The sequence below is a fragment of the Trichosurus vulpecula genome, chromosome 5, assembly GCF_011100635.1.
Source record: "Trichosurus vulpecula isolate mTriVul1 chromosome 5, mTriVul1.pri, whole genome shotgun sequence".
Classification (NCBI taxonomy): Eukaryota; Metazoa; Chordata; class Mammalia; order Diprotodontia; family Phalangeridae; genus Trichosurus; species Trichosurus vulpecula.
The window spans coordinates 211,436,213-211,459,586 of NC_050577.1; the positions used below are offsets into that span (position 1 = coordinate 211,436,213).

The window sequence follows — 23,374 nt, forward strand, 5'->3', positions numbered from 1 at the left end:
ATGTTTATTGAATGAATGAATAAGCTCCAAAATTAATACAGAACCTACATATACCACCACCATAGCTAGATTGGGGGTCCTGACTTGAGACCTCCAGTACCAAGAGAGGAGACTTCTCCCCTGCTGTGCTGACTTGCCCCCATGTCTGTCTTCTGTCCCTATGTAAACAGTACCACGTGTCTATCCCTGACCCCCATGTGAACAGTGTGCTGGCTCGCTCCTTTCCACATATCTGAGAGTAAATTCTCATCACACAGAGGTCTACAGAATGGCCCACTTATGTAAAATGAGAACTGTCTGTAATCTAAAAGTCATCCATTTTAGAGAAACCTGGAAAAACTTGGATGAGCTCAGGCAGAATTAAGTAGACAGAACCAGGAAAACAATTTATACCATCACATCAGCATCACAGTACCAAATAACTGAAAGACTTAAGGATTCTGGTCATTGCAGTGACTAATTATGATTCCAGAGGATAGATGAAAAATCATGTTATCTGTGTTACTCTCCTAATTGAGAACGATGAACTCAAGATGCAGCACTGTAAAACAAAACTTCTGAATACTTAAGACCTATGATCAAAGCTTAAGACTGATTATCCATGATGCCTATCGCTTGGCAGAGAATTGGATTAGAAGTGCTGAACAAATGAACAGTATGTAAATTAATTTTGTTCGGTTATGCTTTTTTCTTACTTCTTTCAGAGTATGTTAGTAAGGAGATAATTTAGGGGACAGTAATGATATTTTTGAAAGGTAAGAAAGGAGTTTCATTGAGTCTCTTTTTTGAAATACACAGAAGAGATCCACAGGAAGTCCAAAAGGAAACACAAGAAAAGTAGGTCATTGGAACTAACATGTTAAATTGGAATTATGCTTTATAAAACCTTCCAAGCCAGAGTTTTATGAGCAGTCCAATTTTTTTTTCTATTCCCCTTTGGGGAAGTATTCATGTTCCTTGATGTTTGTCAAGTTCTTAATGACAAAGACAAAAATATTAAAAATAATAAATGAGGAGAAATTACAGCTTAGGCATCCGAGACAGTGTGTGTAGAGACATTGAAATGGATGATGACATCGTGTATGGTGAACAAGTAGCCTGGTTTGTCTGGAATGTAGAGTGCGTGATGAGGAATAATGTGAAATAGACTTAGAGTAGGTTAGAGCCAGATTGTGAAGTATGCCAAAGGATGGGGAACTTCGTTTGGATTCAGACAGGGCCTCACTTGAGGATTTTGAGGGCCTCGAGGCTGCAGGTTCCCCTCTCCTATGTCAAACCAAAGGAGTTTGTATTTTCCTTCAATGGAGTTTCATCCACTGGGCCTTCTTAATCAAGGGAATGGTTTATTTAGACTCCTGCTTTAGAAAATAACACTTTGGCAACTTTGTAGATGATTGAAATAGTGGAGATTTGAGGCAGGAAGGCCATTTAAAAGGTTATTGCAGTTGATGGAGTGAACTAAGGTTGTGGCTCTGTGACTAAAAAGAGGGTATGGATAGGTGGTAGAGAAGTAGTGATTTATTGTTTCCCTAATGATACTCCTTTAAAGGCACAAACAAAATGAACTGGCAGAAAGTTCTTAAAATTTTTATTGTTCAGTCATTTGAGTCGTGTCTGACACTTTGTGATCCCATTCAGAGTTTTCGTGACAATGATATTAGAGTGGTTTGCTATTTCCTTCTCCAGATCATTTTACAGATGAGGAACTAAGGCAAACAGGGTTAAGTGACTTGCCCAGAGTCATACAGCTAGTAAGTACCTGAAGCCAAAATTGAACACCGGAAGATTGGTCTTCCTGACTCCAGTCTCAGCACTCTATCCACTATGCCACCTAGCTGCCCCAGTTCTTAAAATAGTGGACTGTTAAAATGCAGAGTGGCCATTTTATTTTCCTGGCTCTATTAGATTTGTATATTTTTTATTTTATTAGTCTGCTGCATTTATCTGAAATGGCTGGAGTTATGTTTGTTATGGACAAGTTCACATAATTGCTAATATCTGTTGCATGCAAATCTTTTTGTTTTTCATATACTTGTGAATCAGATCAATGTTAGTATATGACTTGTAAAAAATTACAGGCACACATTTTTATGGGTATATTTATTTTGCAAGCTCGATTTAATTAATGAGTTAAACATGTTTTTTGTTCATGGTGCAAATACACAGTTTATATGTATTTGCTGATTTCCAATATTGATACCGTACATCAAGGCGGAATCTTAGAGTTTTCTTTTCTAATTAAGAAAATGTACCACAAAAAATTTGTCTTTGGACCAAAGGATTTGTCTGTTCACAAATTTCATAGCATTGTTCCCACTCTTGATATGTCGTACTCTATATTCTTGCCCTTCCTACTTTCCATTTTTTGATTTGTCTTTTGCATCATTCTAGAAAAAAAAGATCTAATGAAGAAGTATTTTAAAAATTAATTTTCTTTGAGGTTTTATTTTTATTTAATCACTAGAACAGAAATACATATATTAAACTGCAGATAGTTGGTTTATAGGTTATAATTTAAATTATAATATCTAATTTTTTATTTTGGAATTTTTTTTAGAGAATATAGAGGATAGTACTGATGAAGAGGCACCTTTGAACAGCCCAGGAGTAGAAGGAAGGTAAGAAGTCATTTTGTAATGGTGATGATGCTGCTGCTGCTGCGCTTTAAGGTCTGCTAAGTGCTTTACAAATATATCATTTTATTCTCACAACTCTTGGGAAGTGGGTACTTTTATTATCTCCTTTTTTATAAATGAAGAAACTGAGGCAGAGGTTAAATAATTTGTCCAGTAGAAAAACTACTTAAACTACTTAACTAAATGAATATTATCTAGAACCAGAAACATTCTTCAGCATTTCAGTGGATTTTAAATCTTACTGTTATGGATACTCAGTTCAGTGGTGCATATCTTAATCCACTACACCTCCTCCTTTGTGATGCCTTTCTGTCAGTTCTCCACAGGAAGCTGGTGGTCTTTCTGGGGTTTTTCTATGGATTCTTTTGCTTTATATGGGTAATAAGAGACTATTTGATTATCCATTGGTTTTGCATGGCTCTTCAAATATGACCATCCCACCTCCGTCTCTGGTGTTAACTTTTGTGCTGTTTTTTGGTGCTCAGTTGTTTATTGGTAATATGCATATTCACCATATACCAGTCTATCACCTTTAATTCTTTGGAGACTATCATTTTCTTCTTATAATCCTAAAGTATTACCAGAAGCATTTGTATTTTTAAAATACAGACTTTTGTTTACAGGAGAAGCTAAGAGTAATTAAAGCATTGTGCAATTTCACAGATGCAAATCCAGTCTGCTGTTTTCATCCAATTCAATTCTGGGTTCACTTCCTTGTCCATTTGTAGTAGTCTAGGCCTGGCCAGGACATCCTCGTACCTCAGCTGCTAGATTGGAATGAAATGAGAGACTTGTGGAATATTTAGTAGTTGATAAAAGAATGTGTACTTAGCCATAGCATAGAGAAGATACTCAACAAGGGTATAACCTTCTGCCTCTGAGTTGCTCAGGCTTATCTACCGTCAGAGTCCTGAGAAAGTAGTCTGAGCTCATCTCCCTCACCCGTTTTGTACTCAGTCAAGTAGGAAGTTTTGTAAGTAATGAAGCCTTAGTCCCCAAAGCCAATTAAATCTCAGGGATAATTTCACTGCTTTTAAGGGAAAACCAACAGAACCTTTGTTGTTAAAGCTAGTTCAGTCTATGACCTCCTAACCCTAAAGATATTTTCCTTTATGTTTTAACTGTCATCCCCTGTGCCTACCATTACAAAATATTATAATATATGTTGGTAAAACCAAGAATAGTTTTGAAATCTTCCTAGAATTTTTCTTCCTCCTCATTCTCTATGACAGATGTTGGTATATAGTCTACAATTGTCTTCATAGTTGTCTTTTTGCAAGTGTTCATCATGAGCACTGCTATATACGATAATCAAGTTTCTCATGAAATCATGCTGTTTCTTTTTATCTTTGGATGGACAGTTTGCTTATTTAAGGAGAATTTATGAGTTATCCTTCTTTTTGACTGCCACTAACTTTTGTCTTCTGGTTTCACTTATATTGAGAACATCAAGACTGATGTGATTTAGTTCCTTCAGCACATTCATTTGGTGATTAGATAAGGATCTCTCCTTTAGAGTACCAACAATTAGGTCAGTATTTATAGATTGCCTAATAGCTGGTCCTAGTCCTGTTTATAATTAACTATACTAGTCCTCAGAAAGCTGACATCCTGTCACTCGGAACCACACTTAAATTTTTGTTGTTCAGTCCTTTTTCAGTTGTGTCTGACTTTTTGTGACCCCACTTGGGAATTTTCTTGCAAAGACACCAGAGTAATTTGCCATATCCTTTTCTAGCTCATTTTATAGATGAGGAAACTGAGGCAAACCGGGTTTAGTGACTTGCCCATATAGCTAGCTAGTGTCTGAGGCCAGAATTGAACTCAGGAAGATAAGTCTTCCTGACTCCAGGCCTGGTACTCTATCCACTGCACCACCTAGTTCCTACTTAAGTCCTTAGTAGCATATTAAAACTTCCAGAGCTTGTGTGCCGCTAGCATGGTTTTTGCCATTCCTAATTGTGCTGCTAGAAGAAGAAGAAAAGCAAAACAAAGATAAAGTGTCCAGTTAAGAATTTTTAGCCATGAATATTTGTGGAATATAGTTTTTAAGCATTCTTTCAATGATTTATTTACCTATAGCTCACTATCTTCAGATCTCATGAAGCTTTGTGGTGAAGTTAAGCCAAAAAACAAGGTAAGGTGAAATAAAGATAATAGGAAAAATGTGAATTTCTACTACTAATCTTTCATTGGCACATCTATTCACTTTCTCCATTTATGTTTTAATCACCTGTTCTAGTTGTCATAAATCTAGCACCTAAAGAAATTAGAATGGGCTTAATATAAATTAGTCTATAAAAATATGTAGATTTCATCAGAAATCTTAAAAGTGGCATACATTACTGCTAGTTTAATTATTCGGGCTGTTACTAACTGCTGTCGTATATCATTGGTGGAACTAATTTGCTATGATCATCATTTGGGCACAGTCATTCTGTAGGGATAGTACAAATCTTCTATAGAGGAAGCAGCTAAGCTTTAACTTGTGGTTCTACATTTTAAGTGGCAGATTTAAAGTTTTCATGTATTTACTATTTAAGCCCAGCTCTAGTCTCCCACCCCCATCTTCTCATATGACATCCTGGTGTACATATATATAAAATAAAAATGTAAGTTTAAGATATTTCTTAATCTTTTGAATAATAGTTTGCTTCTAACTACTTTTTCCCCCTTTGGGTATTAGGCACGAAGGAGGACTACAACTCAAATGGAATTGCTCTATGCAGATAGCAGTGAACTAGCCTCAGACACTAGTACAGGAGATGCCATCTTGTCTGGCCCTCTTACACCTGTTGCTGAAGGGCAAGAGATTGGAATGAATACAGAGACAAGTGGTACTTCTGCTAGGGAAAAAGAGCTCATTCCCCCGTCTGGCTTACCTTCTAAGATAGGCAGCATGTAAGTTTGGCACAGCTAAACTAACTTTCTGTCTTTTGGCTTTTTATATGCATGTGGCAAATATCTTATATGTAGTATAAACATTTTTTTTAAATTTATAGGATCTGTACTTTTCAGACTAATAAGCATTAGATACACTCCTAAAGAGTGTTAATTTAATTTTTTTTCATACTTTAAAGTTTATGTCAATTTGGGATCTTTCAAGGTGAATTTTTTTTTCAGAATTGAAATTATCTTGTTTCTAAATTTTAGGGGTGACCTTTTAAATGTAAGGGTTTTTTTTAGGGGCAGTTGCATAAACAAATTCTAATCCTGATGTTAACATCTAAATTAGATTATATTAAATCCATTGCAAATGCCCTCATTTTCAGAACCTGGACACAGTAGAGGTCTACTAGTCCTTTGTAACTTATTTATGAAATACTTAATTTTTAAAAACTTATATTAATCCTTCACTCCATGAAATTTATTGCATTTAAACATTTCCCAGCAGAAGATATTTCTTAAAGTATCACAAGTAGGGGCTACAGTCTCTATCTCTGTCACTATGAAGCCTAGGTCTAGCCCCTCGTAATCTTTTCACATGCTGTCCTGACATATCCTTTTTTTCATTGCACACATTTCATTGCATACAAAACTACAGCTGAAAGATACTTCTCTTTTAAAATTGTTTTCTTTTGGGGATCAAATAGTATAACCTATCCCCACAGACCTTTTTTCTTATTTAAAAATTGTATCAACCATTTTCTGGTGCAGATCTTCATTGACATTTTTCATACTAACCCTCACACACAATTTACCAAATAATTTGTGCATTCGATAGCATGGCTGTATTAAAGAATATTAAAAATAATGATCTACGTATGTGTACCATATCAAATTTGAAAGTTGCAAATAAGCTAATTAACACATTTTCCCCACTCAAAAAAAAAATCTGTTCTTTTACTATAATCTTTATTTTCTACAGATATTTCTGATGTCTTCAGTTTAGATTTTATTTTAATGATGGCAAATATTTCTTGCATGTGCCTGAAGTGGCATAAATAATTGCAGCTGCTGTTTAGAGCCTGCTAACTGACACAGCTGAGCATTTCAATACTTTTATGATAAAATTTACTTAAAAGATTAGAGTGGATTTTAGGTACACGCATGTTTCAATATTTAGTCTGTCAGATGAATAGAAACTTTTGGAGCCTCAAGACTCCAAGACTATGGCCTGGAATCCAGATTCAGGTAATGTCTTCTTTTTGACTTTTTGCGGTTTTTATCGTTTAGCCCTCCTGATGGGTTTTATTGGTCATGGAAGGCACAGTTGTCTTGGTTATGTCTCCTCCTTCACTGTAGTTAAATCTTCTTAAATGCTAATTTGTATATATTCTTTATTGTATTGTTATGAAGATTTAGTCAATAAATGACTGAAATTACTTATTGTTCAAAGTAAAATAATTTACTAGAAATATACCAAACTTCATCAATTTTATACCTTTTCTATGGCAAAATCTGATTTGTATTTTAAGATAAGTGAATAAATATCCTATACACTGACAGTCATATATTTACCTACTTATTCTATAGAATATACTTTTTAAGTTTAATTTAAATCCTTTTAAAGTAATTCTCTTAGTCCTCAAGGATAAATATAAAGCAAAGATATTTTTTCCAAATAAGCTGTCTCATAGCTGTTTTTGTTGCAATATAAAAAGGAAATCAAGACAATATAAAATTTTGACAATTAGATGGGATAGGGGAAGGTAAATGGTTAAAAAAAAAGTATCTATAGTACATAGTGGGTTCTTACTGAATTTTTAAATTCAAATATTTATTGAATTTTCTTGAATTCAAAGAGTTCTTATTCTCATAATTTATATTAAATAAAACTAACAGTCATTTGTATGGTTGTGTTTTTTAGTCAACTTGTTTTGAGGCATTTTGGGTTTTTTTTTAAACCAGTGTCTTAATATCTTATTAATTTCTTTCTTGATAGTTAGTGATTCAGTTTTACATCTAATTTAACCACTATTTAAAGCATAGACATGGAATAATGTATAATAGATGTTTTAGTGTCAAATAAAAGCACTTAAAAATGTATATATTTAGTGAGATTTGTTTAAATAATTTGTAAGGTTTTCTCATGCTGAGTTTCTGTTTTTTATCTTTTTTCACATTATGCTCATTTCTAAATTCCTCTTTTAGGAAAAAAAAGTATGTGGCAAGTGGCCTCATAAATAGGGCAATATGGCCAATTAAATTATATTTCAATTTTAAAATTTTAGTACTTAAAATAATTTTTATTTTCACCTTAGCTCTAGACAACCATCTGTACCTGAAAAGAAAATACCTGAACCTTCACCTTTAACCAAGAGAAAGGCATTTGAGAGAGCAGAAAAATCAAAGACTAAGGAACAGAAACAGTAAGTTGCTATTGCCATTCATCTCCCAGATAAAATATACTATTTAGTGATAATGTATCTGTAACTTAGGATAGAGATTGGACCTGTTATTTCATTGCCATAGGGAACTCTCAGCTAAGTAAACTCTCTCAGCAATGCACATCAGCACCTTCTCTGCAATTTATGATCAGAGGATTTCTTAGAGCTTGAAAAGTTAAGTGATTTGCCCAAGATTACACAGCCAGTGTATGTCAGAGGCAGTGCTTGCACTCATGTCTTCCTCTTTCCAGGGCCAGCTTTCTATCTGTCCACTGAGCCAAACTGCCTCTCAAAAGCAAATGTTGAGTAAGAAGTACTCTGCCTAATTGCAAACACTAGGATATCCATTACACAAGTTATTTTAATCACATTGATTTATCACATATTTCTGAGAGGCAATAGCTGATTGTTTAGAGTTGTCTAATTAAAGATGCACAGGGGCATAGCCTCAGGTTTTCATATTATTTGCCTGATAGTACTGAATCAAATCCTTCAGAGTATTTTAGGAGTAAAGCAAATAAATTACTTATAAAGATAAGAATCAGACAAAATGTTCTGCATGTATTTGAACAAGATAAGTATTTACGCTCACTTCTGGTGTCCTCAGACAGAACTTTCTCTGTGGTCCCACAGAGTAGTTAGCACAAGAATACCAGACAACAAAGTTTTTCAATATTCAGAATTCTTTTGAAAATGCATGCTATCTTACCTTTTCTTTATACTGGGAACACCTAATTAAAGCTGTGTTAGGCATGTTTCAACCTTTTCTAACAAATCATAACCAACTAAAGACACATCTTTAATGTTCTTTTTTTTTGTAGCTCAGACTCTGGAACCTCAGAGGCTAGTCTTTCACCTCCTTCTTCCCCACCAAGCCGGCCCCGTAATGAACTGAATGTTTTTAGTCGTCTTACTGTTTCTCAGGGAAACACATCAGTTCAGCATGATAAGTAAGTTGCAGGGGAAAGCTGGACTTTTCATGGCATTCTAAGTTCTTTAGTATGGTTTCCAAAAAATCTTTTCATCTCCTCCCAAGTTAAACACTTGCTATATTTTAAAATTTATTTTCTACTGCATAAATGTTTAAATGAAATACAGGGTAAAAATTAGAGAAAACTACTTTCCTTTAGTATCATATTCACTACTAGAAGATTAGTACTTATGTACTTTCAGAGCTTAACTTTCCTAATTCTTTCAAAAGAAATTTATCTTCAAGACCCCTAGAAGTTTAAGCCCACAATTCAGTTCTTATGATATCCTCTCACCCCAGTATTCTGCATTGCTAGAGGCAAATCCACTAGCTTCAGTAATAGCCTGAAATATAAATAATAGCCTAAAATGATCTATCAGAACATCTCTACCAAAGAATGGCATCAATTCTGGTTTTGGAAAAAAGAGTACTATAGTTTTTTGACATGCTGACAATAAGAACATTAAGATTTTAAGAACAAACTGTACAAAAAATTACTAAACTAGAATATCTTTTGAAAAAATTCACTACTGATATTGTTGGCATAATACACATATCAGCTCTCATTAGTAATTGGAAACTGTTTTAAGTTTAATTTGTAGCATGTTGAGAGTATGTGTATTTTTTCATTGCTTGTTTTTCTATGCTATTCTTATTCTTCAAGTGTTCAAGTGGATCATAAAATTTACAGGATGCTATCAAATGTCATTTAAAAATCAATCTGGCTTGTGTAAGAATTTCTGCTAATTAATAATTAATTAAAATTTCAGATAATAAATGTAATGCTGTGGATATAACTGAAATTTGTGTTTTGAAATAATTGAAGTAAAAGTGGTTCTAACTTATTTTAACTTCTATCTACCACTTTTGTTATTTTTATTTAGGTTAACAAATATTTGTGGCAATATTTGGGAAATAAATTGAGGATTCCTTTTGACAGTTGTGCCTTCATTAAGTAGCTTTAAAAATTACCAAATAACCACTATGGTAACTTTCACTGTCCTAAGAATTTTTTTTTTCAAATTTGTAATAATTTTGATAATTTGCGTATAGATCTGCATTTCCCAGTGAAATTTACCAACTTAATTTGACTCTATAAATAAAATTTTTAAAGCTAAAAGCTATTTGCAGAGTTTCAATTATAAAAAGAAAGATTACTATAACCTGTAATCAGCCACCCAAATGCACAGTACATTTCCTTCCTTCAGTCATTCCTTTATCCCCATTCTATTTTCAGTAAGTCCCCATTTCAACAAACAGCCACGTTAGAATAGTTCCTAGGCCATTTATTATACTGGTACATTGGAAACTAGACACCTAATTCCATATATTGAGTCTTGTCTCATGTAGGCTTACACCCTATATCAAATCCCACCCTCCATCCCTTTCTTTTCTTAAGCCTATCGACGATAAATATGGCCATTTGCCATTTTGAAGGCTTATGAGTCACAGAGCCCCGACAGTGTGACTTCCCTACCTTTATGTTTGAGCAAGTGGTATATAAAAACAAAATGATTTCTTCCTGCATCTTACTATTTTTTGATACATTTAATGATGAAATTCACCATACTCATTCCTAGTGGAACTTCCAAGTTAGAGGCTGTCTTTTTATGGATTTAAAGTTGTTCATTTTAAGGAAAATTAATAGAAATTGTTTTGAATTGAAGGAATTTATATTATGCCCTTGTTATCCTTCCCACATTCTTTATGGCCTTAATGCTCTTCCAGTAAGTAAGTTATAATTTGGAAAACCTGGAATAAAAGTAAAAACTTGAAATAAAAGTTAAAAACTAGTATCCATGTTAACAATTTATAAAATTATTGATTTCCCCTCAAATGGAGAAGCAGGACACCATAAGCAAAATGTTGGCAGCATTTGTGAATTAGCCATACTATTAATGTTCAGTTCATTCAGAAACTTTACAATGCTGATACCTGTATTCTTTCTCCTCATGATACTACCACTGTTCATTGTAGGTCTGATGACAGTGATTCTTCTCTGTCGGAGGTACACAGGTACTTTCTCTTTCTTTCTTGCATTCTTATCTCTTACTGATTTCTTAAATGCCTTTCAAGAGTTTTCCAAGCAAAGTCTCGTTTTCTTGCATGTCCTTTTTTCCCTTTCTTCTAAACCATATACCTGCGTTGAATTTTACTTTTGTCTGCCAGAAATTTACTCTTTTGTAAGCATGCTTTTTAGGGGAAAATAGGGGTAAACTTTTTGTTATGGTGGCTTTTAAAATTTACAGTCTTTGCTTGCTGTGGCACAATATTTTTCAAAAGTAGAAATTATACATACATAGAAGCTAATAATAATTATTCCCCATTTAGTAGTTCACAGATATAATTCATAGAAATGAGGGGCTCTGGGTGAGGTATTTGTGTCTACTAATATTATTTTAAATCGAGAATTTTTAAGGTGTTCTTTAAAGCAACAGATCTTGAATGGTGTGAATGACAAAAAAAAGAAGAAACAAGAAAGAAAAAAAAAAGAATGAAGCAAAAAAGTAAAAGAAAGGAAAATAGGATATGGAATTACATTCCTGATTGGTTTTTAATTAAAAGAATAACTGTTGGCTTTTGGAATTTTCCATTACCTTTTTTCCTCTCTCTTCCTCCTTCCTTTTGCCTATTTCTGTCTGTCTTATTTTTCCTGTTATTTAGTAATTTTGTTTATTAACAGCTAATCTTCTAGAATGTAGGCAAGATGAAAGTGAGATGAAATGTTCCCATTCATTGCTATATACTTTTATGGATGTCCTGGAGAAAAATGAAGAATTTTTTTCTATTTAGTTTCTGATGAACAATAACTTCAATATTTCTATTGTACTGTTTTAAAATACTCAAAATTTGACTTTTTTTCAAATTTGCATGGTTTTATTTTAAATAGGAAACAAATGTTATATGCATGTTGTATAACATGTTATATGTATATGTTATATAACATGTAAATGTTGTATGTATGCCTAATTTATATTGACTTTGTGGTGGTCTTCAAGTTCACTACTCTAAAAAAATTATTAATTATTTCTCTGTAATGAAAAAATCAAAACCCAACCAAGATTGCATAAAGTGGATATATTATATTATGTTCTGTTTGACCCTTAACTACTTATCACACTGAGCATTAACCAAACAATAAACTTTTCTATAATTGCTGTGGGTGGAAACCTTACATTTTACTTGATGAAGAGCTATGACACCTCTTGAATGACCATATACACACTCTGCGCGTGCGCACGCGCACACACACACATACACACACACAGTTGAGTTGGGTAGATAAATATATTAAACCTGAGTATGACTGCTATTGAGAAGCCTCAGCTTTTATTTTTTGAGGATGTGCCAGTTGTTTTAAAAAAAATTTCTCAGCAGACATATTATTAACTGGCTGGCTTTTGGCCAAGGAGAAAGACATGAATTCTAGGATCACAACCTGAAATGAACTGACCAAACTTTATGAGATTCTTAAATCAATGGAATTATACTAATTATCAAATTTAGACATGAGAAAAAATGAAGTTAATAAATGAAGCTACCCGCCTCCTCCAGACAATAGTATTTCATGTAATACTAGTCAGAAATATTTTACTATTCACTATTTAATGAACAGAGCATTAATTCTGCTGTACCTATCTCTAGTAGTAATAGTAGTATAGTAGGTGTTAATAGTAGATAGTAGTCTGCCAACATCTTTCTAAATCCATTCCCTCCTCAGTTTCTACTGCCACTACCCTTTGTCTAGGGCCTCATTAAACTACCTGTTGCAGTATACTCCTAACAGTTCTTTCTACCTCTACTCTCTTCCTGCAATCCATCCTTCATGTTGATAACTTCCTGCTGCTCCCTAAGAACCAATTAATTCCTTGGTGCTGAAACCTAATATATTTGTTGTCTCACCCATTAGAATGTGGACAAGACTCTAACATTCAGCACAGTGTTTTGCACATTTTTTTTGCATAATAATGTACTTAATTTTTATACTTGCATTCATTCATGTTCATTCATTCATCCGTAGATCTGGCCCTGTCATCTTTCTGCTCAGAGTCATCAGTGGCTCCATAATATCTACTGAGAACTATTCGAACTCCTTTGTTAGGCATTCAGGTTCCTCCACAATCTGCTACTTCCTACCACAGCCATATATCATTCTGCTTTTCTTAATCTTTAGCCAAACTGATTATAATTCTCCCCAAAGACAATGCACGTTTCTACCTCAATGCCTTTGCTCTGTTCTTTATATCTACATTGTTGGCCCTATTCGAATACTCTTTGGCTGCTAAATCTCTAGTCATCCTTTAAAGGTTACCCTAAATGAGTAAAGGTCTAAATAAAGGTCTTGCTGTGATTAATGACTTTCCTTTCCTTCTTAATAACACTTTATTCATACCTCACTTATGTATTATTTTGCATATGTATGCATTAAATTCCACTATTCTCCTTGTTATTGTCACCCATTTCCTCCCGATACATATTTTAGTTTATCATCAATTTAATACAAACCTAGTTTGTCAATACTAAAGAAGAAATACGCATTCCAAGATTTTTCCATGAGCCTTCTATGCATCCTTGTATTGCATGTTCCTCTTTACTTTTTCTGCCTCCCTAAACTAAATGACTACCGTACCTGTTTCTTCTGTCTCACATTATCTCATTCAATCCTTATTTTGTACTTTTCTTGGTCCTCAAAACACTGAATAAATGTTATACTTTAAATGATATTTTTTGTTATAGGGACTCTTCTTGGAATTTAGAATCATTGGGTCTTAGATATAGAAGGCATGTTAACAGTCTTATAATCTTCTTGAAAGGCAACATGAGTGACATGTCCTGGGTTCAAAACTTCTCTGCTCTTTATTACTTGTTTGGTCTTGGGCAAATCACTTTACCTTTCTGAGCCTCAGTTTCTTCTTCTGTAAGATAAAGGATTAGACTAATTAGGGTTTCATAACCTCAGATTAATGAACTTTTTATACTTTGATAATTGTATTTCAGTATAATTCGTTTCCTTTGTAATCCCATGTATTTTACTTTATGTATTTGAAAACATTATTCTGAAAAAGGGACCTTAGGTTTCTGTAAACTACCAAAGGGATCCATGGTATTTAAAAAAAAAAAAAGTCGAGGACCTCTGACCTAGATGATTTCTAAGACCCCTTTCTAGCTCTAATGTTGCATCCTCCCAATTATTGAAGTTATCTCATTATATCCTCCCTGTTAAGGAAGTCATGTAGCCTTTGCTTAGATACTTCAAGTAAAGAGCAACTTATTTCTTCAGAGACATTCTCTTATCAGACAATATCTACCTACCTATAACTTCCATCGCCTGGACTTAGTTCTCCTGTTTTGAGTTAGAACAGTTTAGTTACTGTATGACATTCCTTCATATATTTGAAAACATCTATAATGTCTTTCATATATCTTCTCTTCTCCAAGATAAATATTCCTAGTTCCCTTCTCAAATATTATGGTTTCCACAACCTTCCTTTCTGGCTCCTCACCTATAGAGATGTACTTTTTTGTCAACATTCACTGTAGAATGTAACACCCAGAGCTGATTATGATACTTCACATTTGATGTGAAGAAGGTAGGTTAGAGTGAAATTATTATGTCTATCATCCTGTAACTTTTACTTCTATTAGTGTAAGTTAATATTATTTTTACCTTTTTTTGGCAGCCTCATAATGTTGTTGGCCAATACTGAGTTTGTATTACCCCCATGAGGTTTTTAAAAAATATATAAATTCCTCTTTATGTAGATCTTTCCTATCATCATTCAGTTGCTTTTTTTAAAATCTAATTTGTATTATGTTTTACTGATAGCACAGTTATATTCCTATTAAATCTCCAGAGTTTACATTTCTTATCTCTATGTTGTGTGGTCTCTCTGCCTTTTCATTCAAATAATATTCTTACTTAAGACTTCTGAAAATCAAGGATTAAAAAATGAATTAGGATATAACAACACATAATAGTTATTTGTAAATATATCCCTCTTTTTCCCTCAGGGGAATAATCAACCCATGTCCTGCTTTGAAGAGTATCAAATCTTCTCCACTCCAGTGCATTCATGTTGCTGAAGGGCATACAAAAGCTGTGCTATGTGTAGATTCCACTGATGATCTTCTGTTCACTGGATCAAAAGGTAAGTGCCATTAAAATGTTAACATAAACTTAAGGAAATCCTAGATTAATACAGTCTTAGACATGGGAAGAATCTTAAAGATAATCTAGCTCATACTTGCATGTTATAGAGAGAAAGATAGCAAGAAACAAATTTTCATTATATGAATGATATACTGAAAGCCAAAAATTGAGTCAGCAGTAAGTTATTAAAATTGCAAAACTCCCCAATCTCCGATCTTGATAATAGATGTAACAACTTTATACTTACCACAAACATCCCGTATTTCATTGGTGTTGTTCCTCTTCCACAGATGCATATAACAATTGCATTGCACCTTAGTAGACACTAATCACGAGTTAGTGTCAACAAAAATGTTCATCGCATCATAGTTAGTCCCCTGGTAATAAATCTCTTAAAACTTCACTAGGTTGCTCCTTGAATGATAGGTGGTTTATCATTGAGCCCACATTCAGAGTTGTTCCAGTTTTATAAGACCTGCCAAGACATTTGTTCTGTTAGCATAGCTTTCTAGAGCCCAAGGTCACTTCCACACAGTGGGATAGTGGCTAATGTCTAATCTCCAGTTGTGGAAGAAATAAGAGAGGACTTTAATGAAAGCATAATTTCAAATGAGTGAAATTGACTTTACTTTTATAATAAGTGGCTATTCAAACAAGAACAAGTTTCGTTCTATAACTCTGATGTTTGATGTTTAAAAATACACACACATGTCACTTACAGCTGGTTTTTAAAAAATTTGTTTATACTCTATACTACCAGATAAATTGGTCCAAGAAATTTTAAATCCCTTAATCCAGAAGAGTCTTATCCAAGTTTTAGATACCCAGACAGATAATCTAGAACCTTCAAGATTACGCCAGAGCTACAACCAGAACTGATGTGTGAGGACATAAACTTCAGATCAGGAAGACACATCAGGTTGTAGCAAATCCAGGAGGACAACCACTGGTCAAAGTCAGAAATCATGGACTCATTCTTTCCTAAATGTACTCTAGTAGTCAGAAGTTAAAGTCACATTAGAGTAAAGCAGATAGGTCCTAGTTTGCTAGAATAGTCATGGAGGCAATGTGTTGTGATGGAAGGAACACAAGATTTGGAATCTTAAGACCTGAGTTCAACCTGGCTTTGTCAATTATTAGCTATGTGGCCCTGCATAAGGCACTTAAACTGTCTAGGCCTCAATTTTCTCACCTGTAAAATGAGGGAATAGACTCAATAACATCCAGTACCTCATAAATCTATGATCCTTTGAGCAACCCAAAAGATTGTAATTGAAACGGATGTGTTTCCCTAATTAAGAATGACATCAACAAATGACTGGTTACCTTGCCTAATCTAGAAGGCAAGTAAGGGGTTCCCTAAGAGGCTTTCATGTACCTGAGTTCAGGAAAAAGGTAAGGAAAAATCCTGACAGAAGAAAGCCTGACATAAGTATTCAAAATATAGTTATTTAGCAGGGGAGACAACAATTTTAGAATTTATTTTTGTACCTTGAACTTATGGAAATAAGCAAATGTATGTTATGGAGAATATTACATAAAATTCTCTGTCCAAATTATTTTTACATATTTTTGAACCCAAATGAATAGTCATCCCTGCTCTAATCCTGTATTTTTTCATGGAGCTGAGGTCAGTCACCTTCAAGTAAAGGAAACAGTTATTATCTCTGAGGTCAATAATAGGACTGCAGGTACAACTCTGAGGGTAATTCATCAATTACTCATGAATCAGAGTAATTCAAATTACTCTCAGAGAGTAATTCATGAAAGTTTTGTAACACTTGCTTAAGCATTATTGTTTTGCTTCTTGAGAGTACTGGGTAAGGTAGTTTGATACACATCTCCAGGATCCTGTTGGAATAGGATGTTTGTGTATGTTATACCTTTGTCATCAGCTTTATAGATGGAAAGATACTTTCCACTAACCAGGTTTATGTAGTCCTCATCTCAGCTTTGAGCTGGAGAATTGAGGTTATTATGAGGCAGTAGTGAAGAGAGGAACAGGTTGTGAAGGAATGGATTCTCTGTCGTCATAAAACACCATTTGGTTTGTTTTTATTGTTGTTTTAAGATGGGCCTGTCTCACCCAGGCTGGAAATGCAACAGCCGTCCACGGGCCTGATCCCACTGATGATAAGTACTGGAGTTTTGACCCTCCATTTCTGACCTGAGATGGTTCATTTCTCCTTTAACAAATTGCTGTACCCCCACTCTAATAATATGGCCCACCATATTGGAGCCAGACTTAGTGCGGACACTTGCACACTGCAGCTCAAATCTTGTCATCCCCATTAACAGAGGTGATAGGCATGTACCCTCACTTCTAGCTGGTATATTCTTTTAAGTTAAATATTTATTTCATTGTGTCACTTAAAATACCTCCAGACATGAATATATTTATGTATTTTACTATATGCCTCTTCTTAATTTTTTTTTAAGATCGTACCTGTAAAGTATGGAATCTAGTAACTGGGCAAGAGATAATGTCACTGGGTGGTCATCCTAATAATGTCGTGTCCGTGAAATATTGTAATTATACCAGTTTGGTCTTCACTGTTTCAACATCTTACATTAAAGTTTGGGACATCAGAGACTCAGCAAAGTGTATTCGCACATTGACGTAAGTAAAAGAAAGCAATACAAATCTTTTTTTTTTTCCTTTCTAACATCTATATTATTTTTTAATAATTTAGAATAAGACTATGGGCAAATACCAGGTTTTCTTGTTGTCATAATACACCAAAGTCAAGTCAAGGAATAATAACATGGTATTTTCAAAATATTAGTCGTTAATTAAAACTGCTCAGAGACTAAAGCCACGTAGCCCAAAGCATTATATTAGGAACTTAAGAGAGGTACTTATTGATATAAAAATATTCATTTGTGAGGGTATTTTTTTTAAGATTAAGAATCTGCTTTGACATAATAAAATGAAGGCAATGTATCATAGTGAGTAGAGTACTCAGCTCAAAAGTCAAGAAATTCTGGTTCAAGAATATCCTGACTTTTACTAGTTCTTTGACCCTGGGCAAATTACTTAAACTCAATATGCCACATTTGAGCAACTTCCTAGAATTTATCTACCTACTCATAGACAGATTTCAGTCTGAGATAGTAGAATGAGCTCTCACGGTGAGAGTTCCTTATGCTGATGAAATCACTAATCCTTCATATATTAGTCTAATAAATTCCATAAAAACAAGGAAATTCCATGAAAACAGTTCAGCCTTAAACAAGCTATGCAAGATCTCTCTCCTCATTTTCTAAGGTGTTACTGCTTCCTCCTCACGGATCTTACAATCTGGCCCCCTCTCCTAAGATGTTATAAATCTACCAAGGCTTTTTTTAATGTTTGTATCTGCTAAATTAGATATTGCTTGGTTTGTGACTCGTGGCATTATCTTAAAATAATACAGATTCAAAACAAAAATTTTAAAAGAATGAATGTCTGTTTTGTGTTTCTACTGAGTTTCCAAAGTCCTACAACAAAGTCACATAAGGTATAATTTTCTTCATCCTTGTTAAGGTCTTCAGGTCAAGTTATGCCTGGTGATGCCTGCTCTACAAGTACTAACCGTACAGTAACTATTTCTTCTGGAGAGAATCAGATCAATCAAATTGCACTCAACCCAAGTGGCACTTTTCTTTATGCAGCTTCTGGAAATGCAGTGAGAATGTGGGATCTGAAGAGGTATGTAATTAAATAAAAATGGTAATAGCTTTTGTGTATGTTGTGCTTAAAGTTGCAAAGTGCAACATTGTCTCATTTGCTTCTCACAGCAACCTTGTGTTTTAGGTAGTACTAATGTCAACACCCTGCCACAGATAAAGAAACTGAGTCGCAGAGCCCAAGAAGCATTTGAGCTCAGATTCCAATCCAGGTCTTTTGATTCCAAATATTGCTAGGTGTTTTCCAACTGCTAACCGCTAGGGTCTCAAATCCACTTTAATAAAAGCCCACTTGAGAGATACTGGATAATTGAGAAGGCATTGTCAAGGATTCAGCTGTCATGTTTTGTGGTAGAATCATTATCATGACCTAGCCATTTTATAGCATGCACCAGATTTTCTCAAGGACATATGAAACAGAGGGGAGCACAAATAAATATTACAGTGAAAGTCCACTAGGTAAACTCCCCAGAGCCTCATGTTGCCACAGATGGTCTTCTTTTCTCATTCTTTCTAACACCTTTAGTTTTACAGGTAATTAATTCAGAAACACTGTCCCAGAGTTTATTGTTATATGTAGCGTCCAGAGACTGATGTCCTTACTATAGCTGTTAGCACCTGCTCCTACCCTCTTGATTGTCTTTTAAGTCCATTTCATAATTTTATATTCATCTTCTGTAACCTAATCTTGCCTCTATCCTATGTATATATTTATTAAAAATCTCTAAGTGGGTAACTCTCCCTTTTCCTCCTTATAAGAATTATTTATCTTGTGTCTCCAGGATTTCATTCTTGAGAGTGGACACTTGGATTTTTATGTTAAAAGATAATAATATTCATGGTAGTATGATATTACAATCTAATTAGAGGTACAGCTGGACTAATAATGGGCACACTTCTAAATCTTAAATAGAGCCAATTACCATTAGTAAATAATTATAATGTAATCATGTCACCAAATGCCATGTAAAACATTAACTTTCTCTAGAAGTTTGGGAAATGGAGTTGATCAGGAAGAGCACCTGAAGTTTTTGTTTTGTAGTGAGAGTGTCACAGGTCATGTGGAAACTATATATAGGACAGAAAAGTTTGCCAACACAATCGATAAACTTTCAGATGCACTGTGTGTTTTATCTTGTGCTCAAAAATACACTTTTCTGGACTCATCTTGTCAAATTATTTGAGAACAGTAGTGGGGAAATTCTGGAATCCTTAAGCTTAAAGTATCTTTGTATCCCAATCCCCTTATGTAGACAGAACAATTTTTTAGTAGTCTTGGACATTTGACTTGTAGAACCTTCAAAAGAAAGTCAGCTTGTCTGTGATTATCTTATAAATAATTAGAACTAGAAGAGACTTAGGAATCACTTAGTCCACTCTTTCATTTTACAGATGAAGAAAAGGTGATTTGTCCAAGGTCATATAGCTAATTATTTGCAAAATTAAGACTAGAATCCAGTTCTAGTGTTCGCAGGCTAGTTCTTTCTCTATTACAATAATTAATCATTTTCATATCTTTTCAATATCTTTATAGTCTTCATCCAGGGTAGCTATGTCTTACGCATTCATATTTACTGTATCGGACAGAGAATGACATAGATTTTTCCGTAATGCTACTGATTATGTAGTTACCAATTACTTGATATAATTGTTTCAACTTAAGTCCAAAATACAGACAATTGTAGTATCAGATAGATAAATAGATATAGATATAGACATATAGATCAGAGCTGTCCAAAACACGGGCCTCGCACCCCTATGTGGTCTGCCTGTGTCCACCACAAGCACAGAAATTGACACAAGTGCTTTAGTTAAAGCATTTATGTCAATTTCCACACCCATAGTAAACACAGGTGGGCCGCATGAGGGCCGCACTTTGGATAGCCCTGATACACATACACGCGCACATATGTATCCATATATATTTACACACATGCACACGCACACAGGAAAATTTCCATCCTGTTTTAAGAACTCAGCATTTCAGTAAGTTAGGGCATTTAGGTATGGTTAGAGCTATGGAGTTACTTTGTTAGACTTAGGATCAGGTGTTTATATTGTTTTAGTCCTTAGGTGTTTGTTTTTTCCAATATCTAGATTTAGTAATAGCTAGCATTTAGAATAAAAAGATCATCTAGTACAGTCCCCTCATTTTACAGATGAAGAAACTGAGGCCAAGAGTTTTTAAATTACTTGTCCAAATTAGGAATCAGCAAAACCCAGGATTTGAATCCAATTCCTGTGCTCTTTCCAATAAATTTCCAATAATAATTGGCATATTTAATTAACATTGGAATTGGTCAGCTTTGGACTTCATTTCCCAAGTTTATTTACTTTTCCCTCTTTAAATGTAACATTTCTGCATTCAAATATATAGGGTGTCATGGAAGTTTAGACAGGAAAAAAATTAATGAAAATCATTATCAAAGCACTTTTAGATTTTTTTTATGCTGAGAATTGCCTTGACCACTTATCATATATGTTGTAGAAGTTTTTTATTTAAATGGACAATATGATCTCTGAAATTCTTTGTAACTTTGAGGTTCTGGAATATACCCAAATTACCTTTCTTTCTTTCTCTCAGGTTTCAGTCCACAGGAAAGTTAACTGGTCATCTGGGCCCTGTTATGTGCCTTACTGTAGATCAAATGTCTAACGGACAGGATTTGATCATCACTGGTTCCAAAGATCACTACATTAAGGTGTGTACATATAATATAATCTTTGTCCTTTTCTATTTTTTTGGTTATGACATTTAAAAAGTTCACATCTTTCTTTCCATGCCCAGAATATTACCCAAATGTGACAACTATGAAAGGCCCAGATAACATTGCTTTTTGTGCAATTCTATAGCATAACTTCTTAGTGTTGATAAGTCCTGGAAGTTAATGGGACCTCTTCAGGTCACTAAAACTAGGCAAAGCCCACCAGGATTTCAGATGATAATAACTTGAATTTCTATGATCTTTAAAGGTTTGCAAAGCTGTTGCCCCACAACCAACCTTTTCACATTTTATTGATTGTGCCTTTTAAAATTAAATAATAGATAATGAAATATGCAGTTAACTTTAGTACCGTACTTCCCAGTGCAGGGTTCCTGTTTGTTTCATTCATTAATTCATTCATTAGATATTTATACATTGTTCTTAATAGACAGCACAGCAGTGAAAACAGCACTGGCCTTTGAGTCAGAAGACCGAATTTCAAATTCTATCTTTGCTACTTATTATGTGACCTTGAATAAGTCACGGTGTCCCTGGGCCTTAGTTTCCTCATCTATAAAACCCTATATTCATCTTTGGCTGATTAGTACTGTAGTACCAAGTTAAAATTTCATGGCATGAGAAGAAGTTTACATGCTGACAAAGGATCCTTCCTTTTTAATTCACTTCAGCAAATATATATTAAGTATTCCCTATATCCAGAGGGAGCTATGGTTCTCTTTCCCATTTCCCGTTTTCCAAAAGTTCTTTAAAACCATTTATAATGAAGCTCCAGATTCTTATTCCTATGATACCAGAAATGTTGCTGATTCTCCTAAAAAATAATCTAGGTATTAAAATGGACTTGGTTACAGTTAGGTCATTTCCAATATATAAAATCCTGTTGCTGAATATGTCCTCATTTGTTTGCTCAGATATGATGATAAATTATAGATAGTTTTCTTTAGAATTCTTTGGATAAACAAGGCCTGTGACATACAGAAAGTGGTGAAATCCAGTTAAGGTAGTGATGTGGAAAGTCATAAGTGAACCTAGCTCTCCCACATGTATTCCAGCAAAGATCTAAAAGGACACTAGGTGAATATTGTAATGGTCAAAAAATTCCAAAAAAAAGAAACAATCATAAATTCCTTCACTGAACCCAGGGCTACAAGACAGCAGCCATAGCCACTGAAAGAGGGGTGACTAGCCAGTATGACTTCAGGTCTGAAGCCTAAAGCAGCATTCTGACCAGGGATGCAAAAGAGGGGCCAGGAACTTGAATCAGAACCCTGACTCCTGACACTGAAGCCTGTTGATGTCTGTTTGCAAATAAATCAAGAATAGGAAGACAGCAGCAGGAACCCAAGAATTCAAAGTCAAGGCCAAAGTGAGCCTGGCCAGTCCTTTGAAAAAGGCAGGAGAGGAATAAGTTGGCCCTAGTAAAAAATTCCAAATTAGGAACTGAGTCTGGATAGGTGAGTAAAAAGAAGAAAATACTAGACACGATGAAAAAATGCTAACTACAAAGAAGGAAAACTCAAATAGTGGCTGAAAGAACTGAATAAATGAAATTGGAATTGAAATAAGACCTCTGGAAGGAAGAAAATGGATGAAGAATAAATAACTTAGGACAGAAGGCAGAAAATCTGACCCAAGTAGTGGAATCCCGGAGGAAAAAATAAAAATACTGGAGCAATCAGACTTCAATGTCTCTGTGAATGAAAAGAAAATATTAGAACCAAGTCAAAGATAACAATCATTATTAACTGACTTGAAAAACAAGTCGAGGAAAGATAATAGAAAACCATCAAGCTCCCTGAACACCGCATTTTTTCTTAAATCGTAAAAGAAAACTTCCCAGTATGTTGGAACTACAAAAATTTTTACCACTTACTCCCCCTTAAAGAAATCTT

General features: G+C 34.3%; 1 protein-coding gene across 7 annotated transcripts in view; it reads left to right on the plus strand.

The window, feature by feature from the left end:
- Positions 1-23,374, plus strand: part of KIF21A (kinesin family member 21A) — a 168,029-nt gene that overhangs the window by 135,722 nt on the left and 8,933 nt on the right. For 3 of the 7 annotated variants that reach the window (XM_036758758.1, XM_036758759.1, XM_036758760.1), the window contains 10 exons: positions 2,558-2,618; positions 4,719-4,773; positions 5,323-5,537; positions 7,841-7,948; positions 8,788-8,916; positions 10,914-10,952; positions 14,949-15,085; positions 17,527-17,707; positions 18,614-18,778; positions 21,341-21,458. In XM_036758758.1, the coding sequence (XP_036614653.1) occupies positions 2,558-2,618; positions 4,719-4,773; positions 5,323-5,537; positions 7,841-7,948; positions 8,788-8,916; positions 10,914-10,952; positions 14,949-15,085; positions 17,527-17,707; positions 18,614-18,778; positions 21,341-21,458 (1,208 nt within the window). The remainder of the gene's footprint in view (positions 1-2,557; positions 2,619-4,718; positions 4,774-5,322; positions 5,538-7,840; positions 7,949-8,787; positions 8,917-10,913; positions 10,953-14,948; positions 15,086-17,526; positions 17,708-18,613; positions 18,779-21,340; positions 21,459-23,374) is intronic. The other 4 variants (XM_036758763.1, XM_036758761.1, XM_036758762.1 and 1 more) reach the window with 2 other exon arrangements.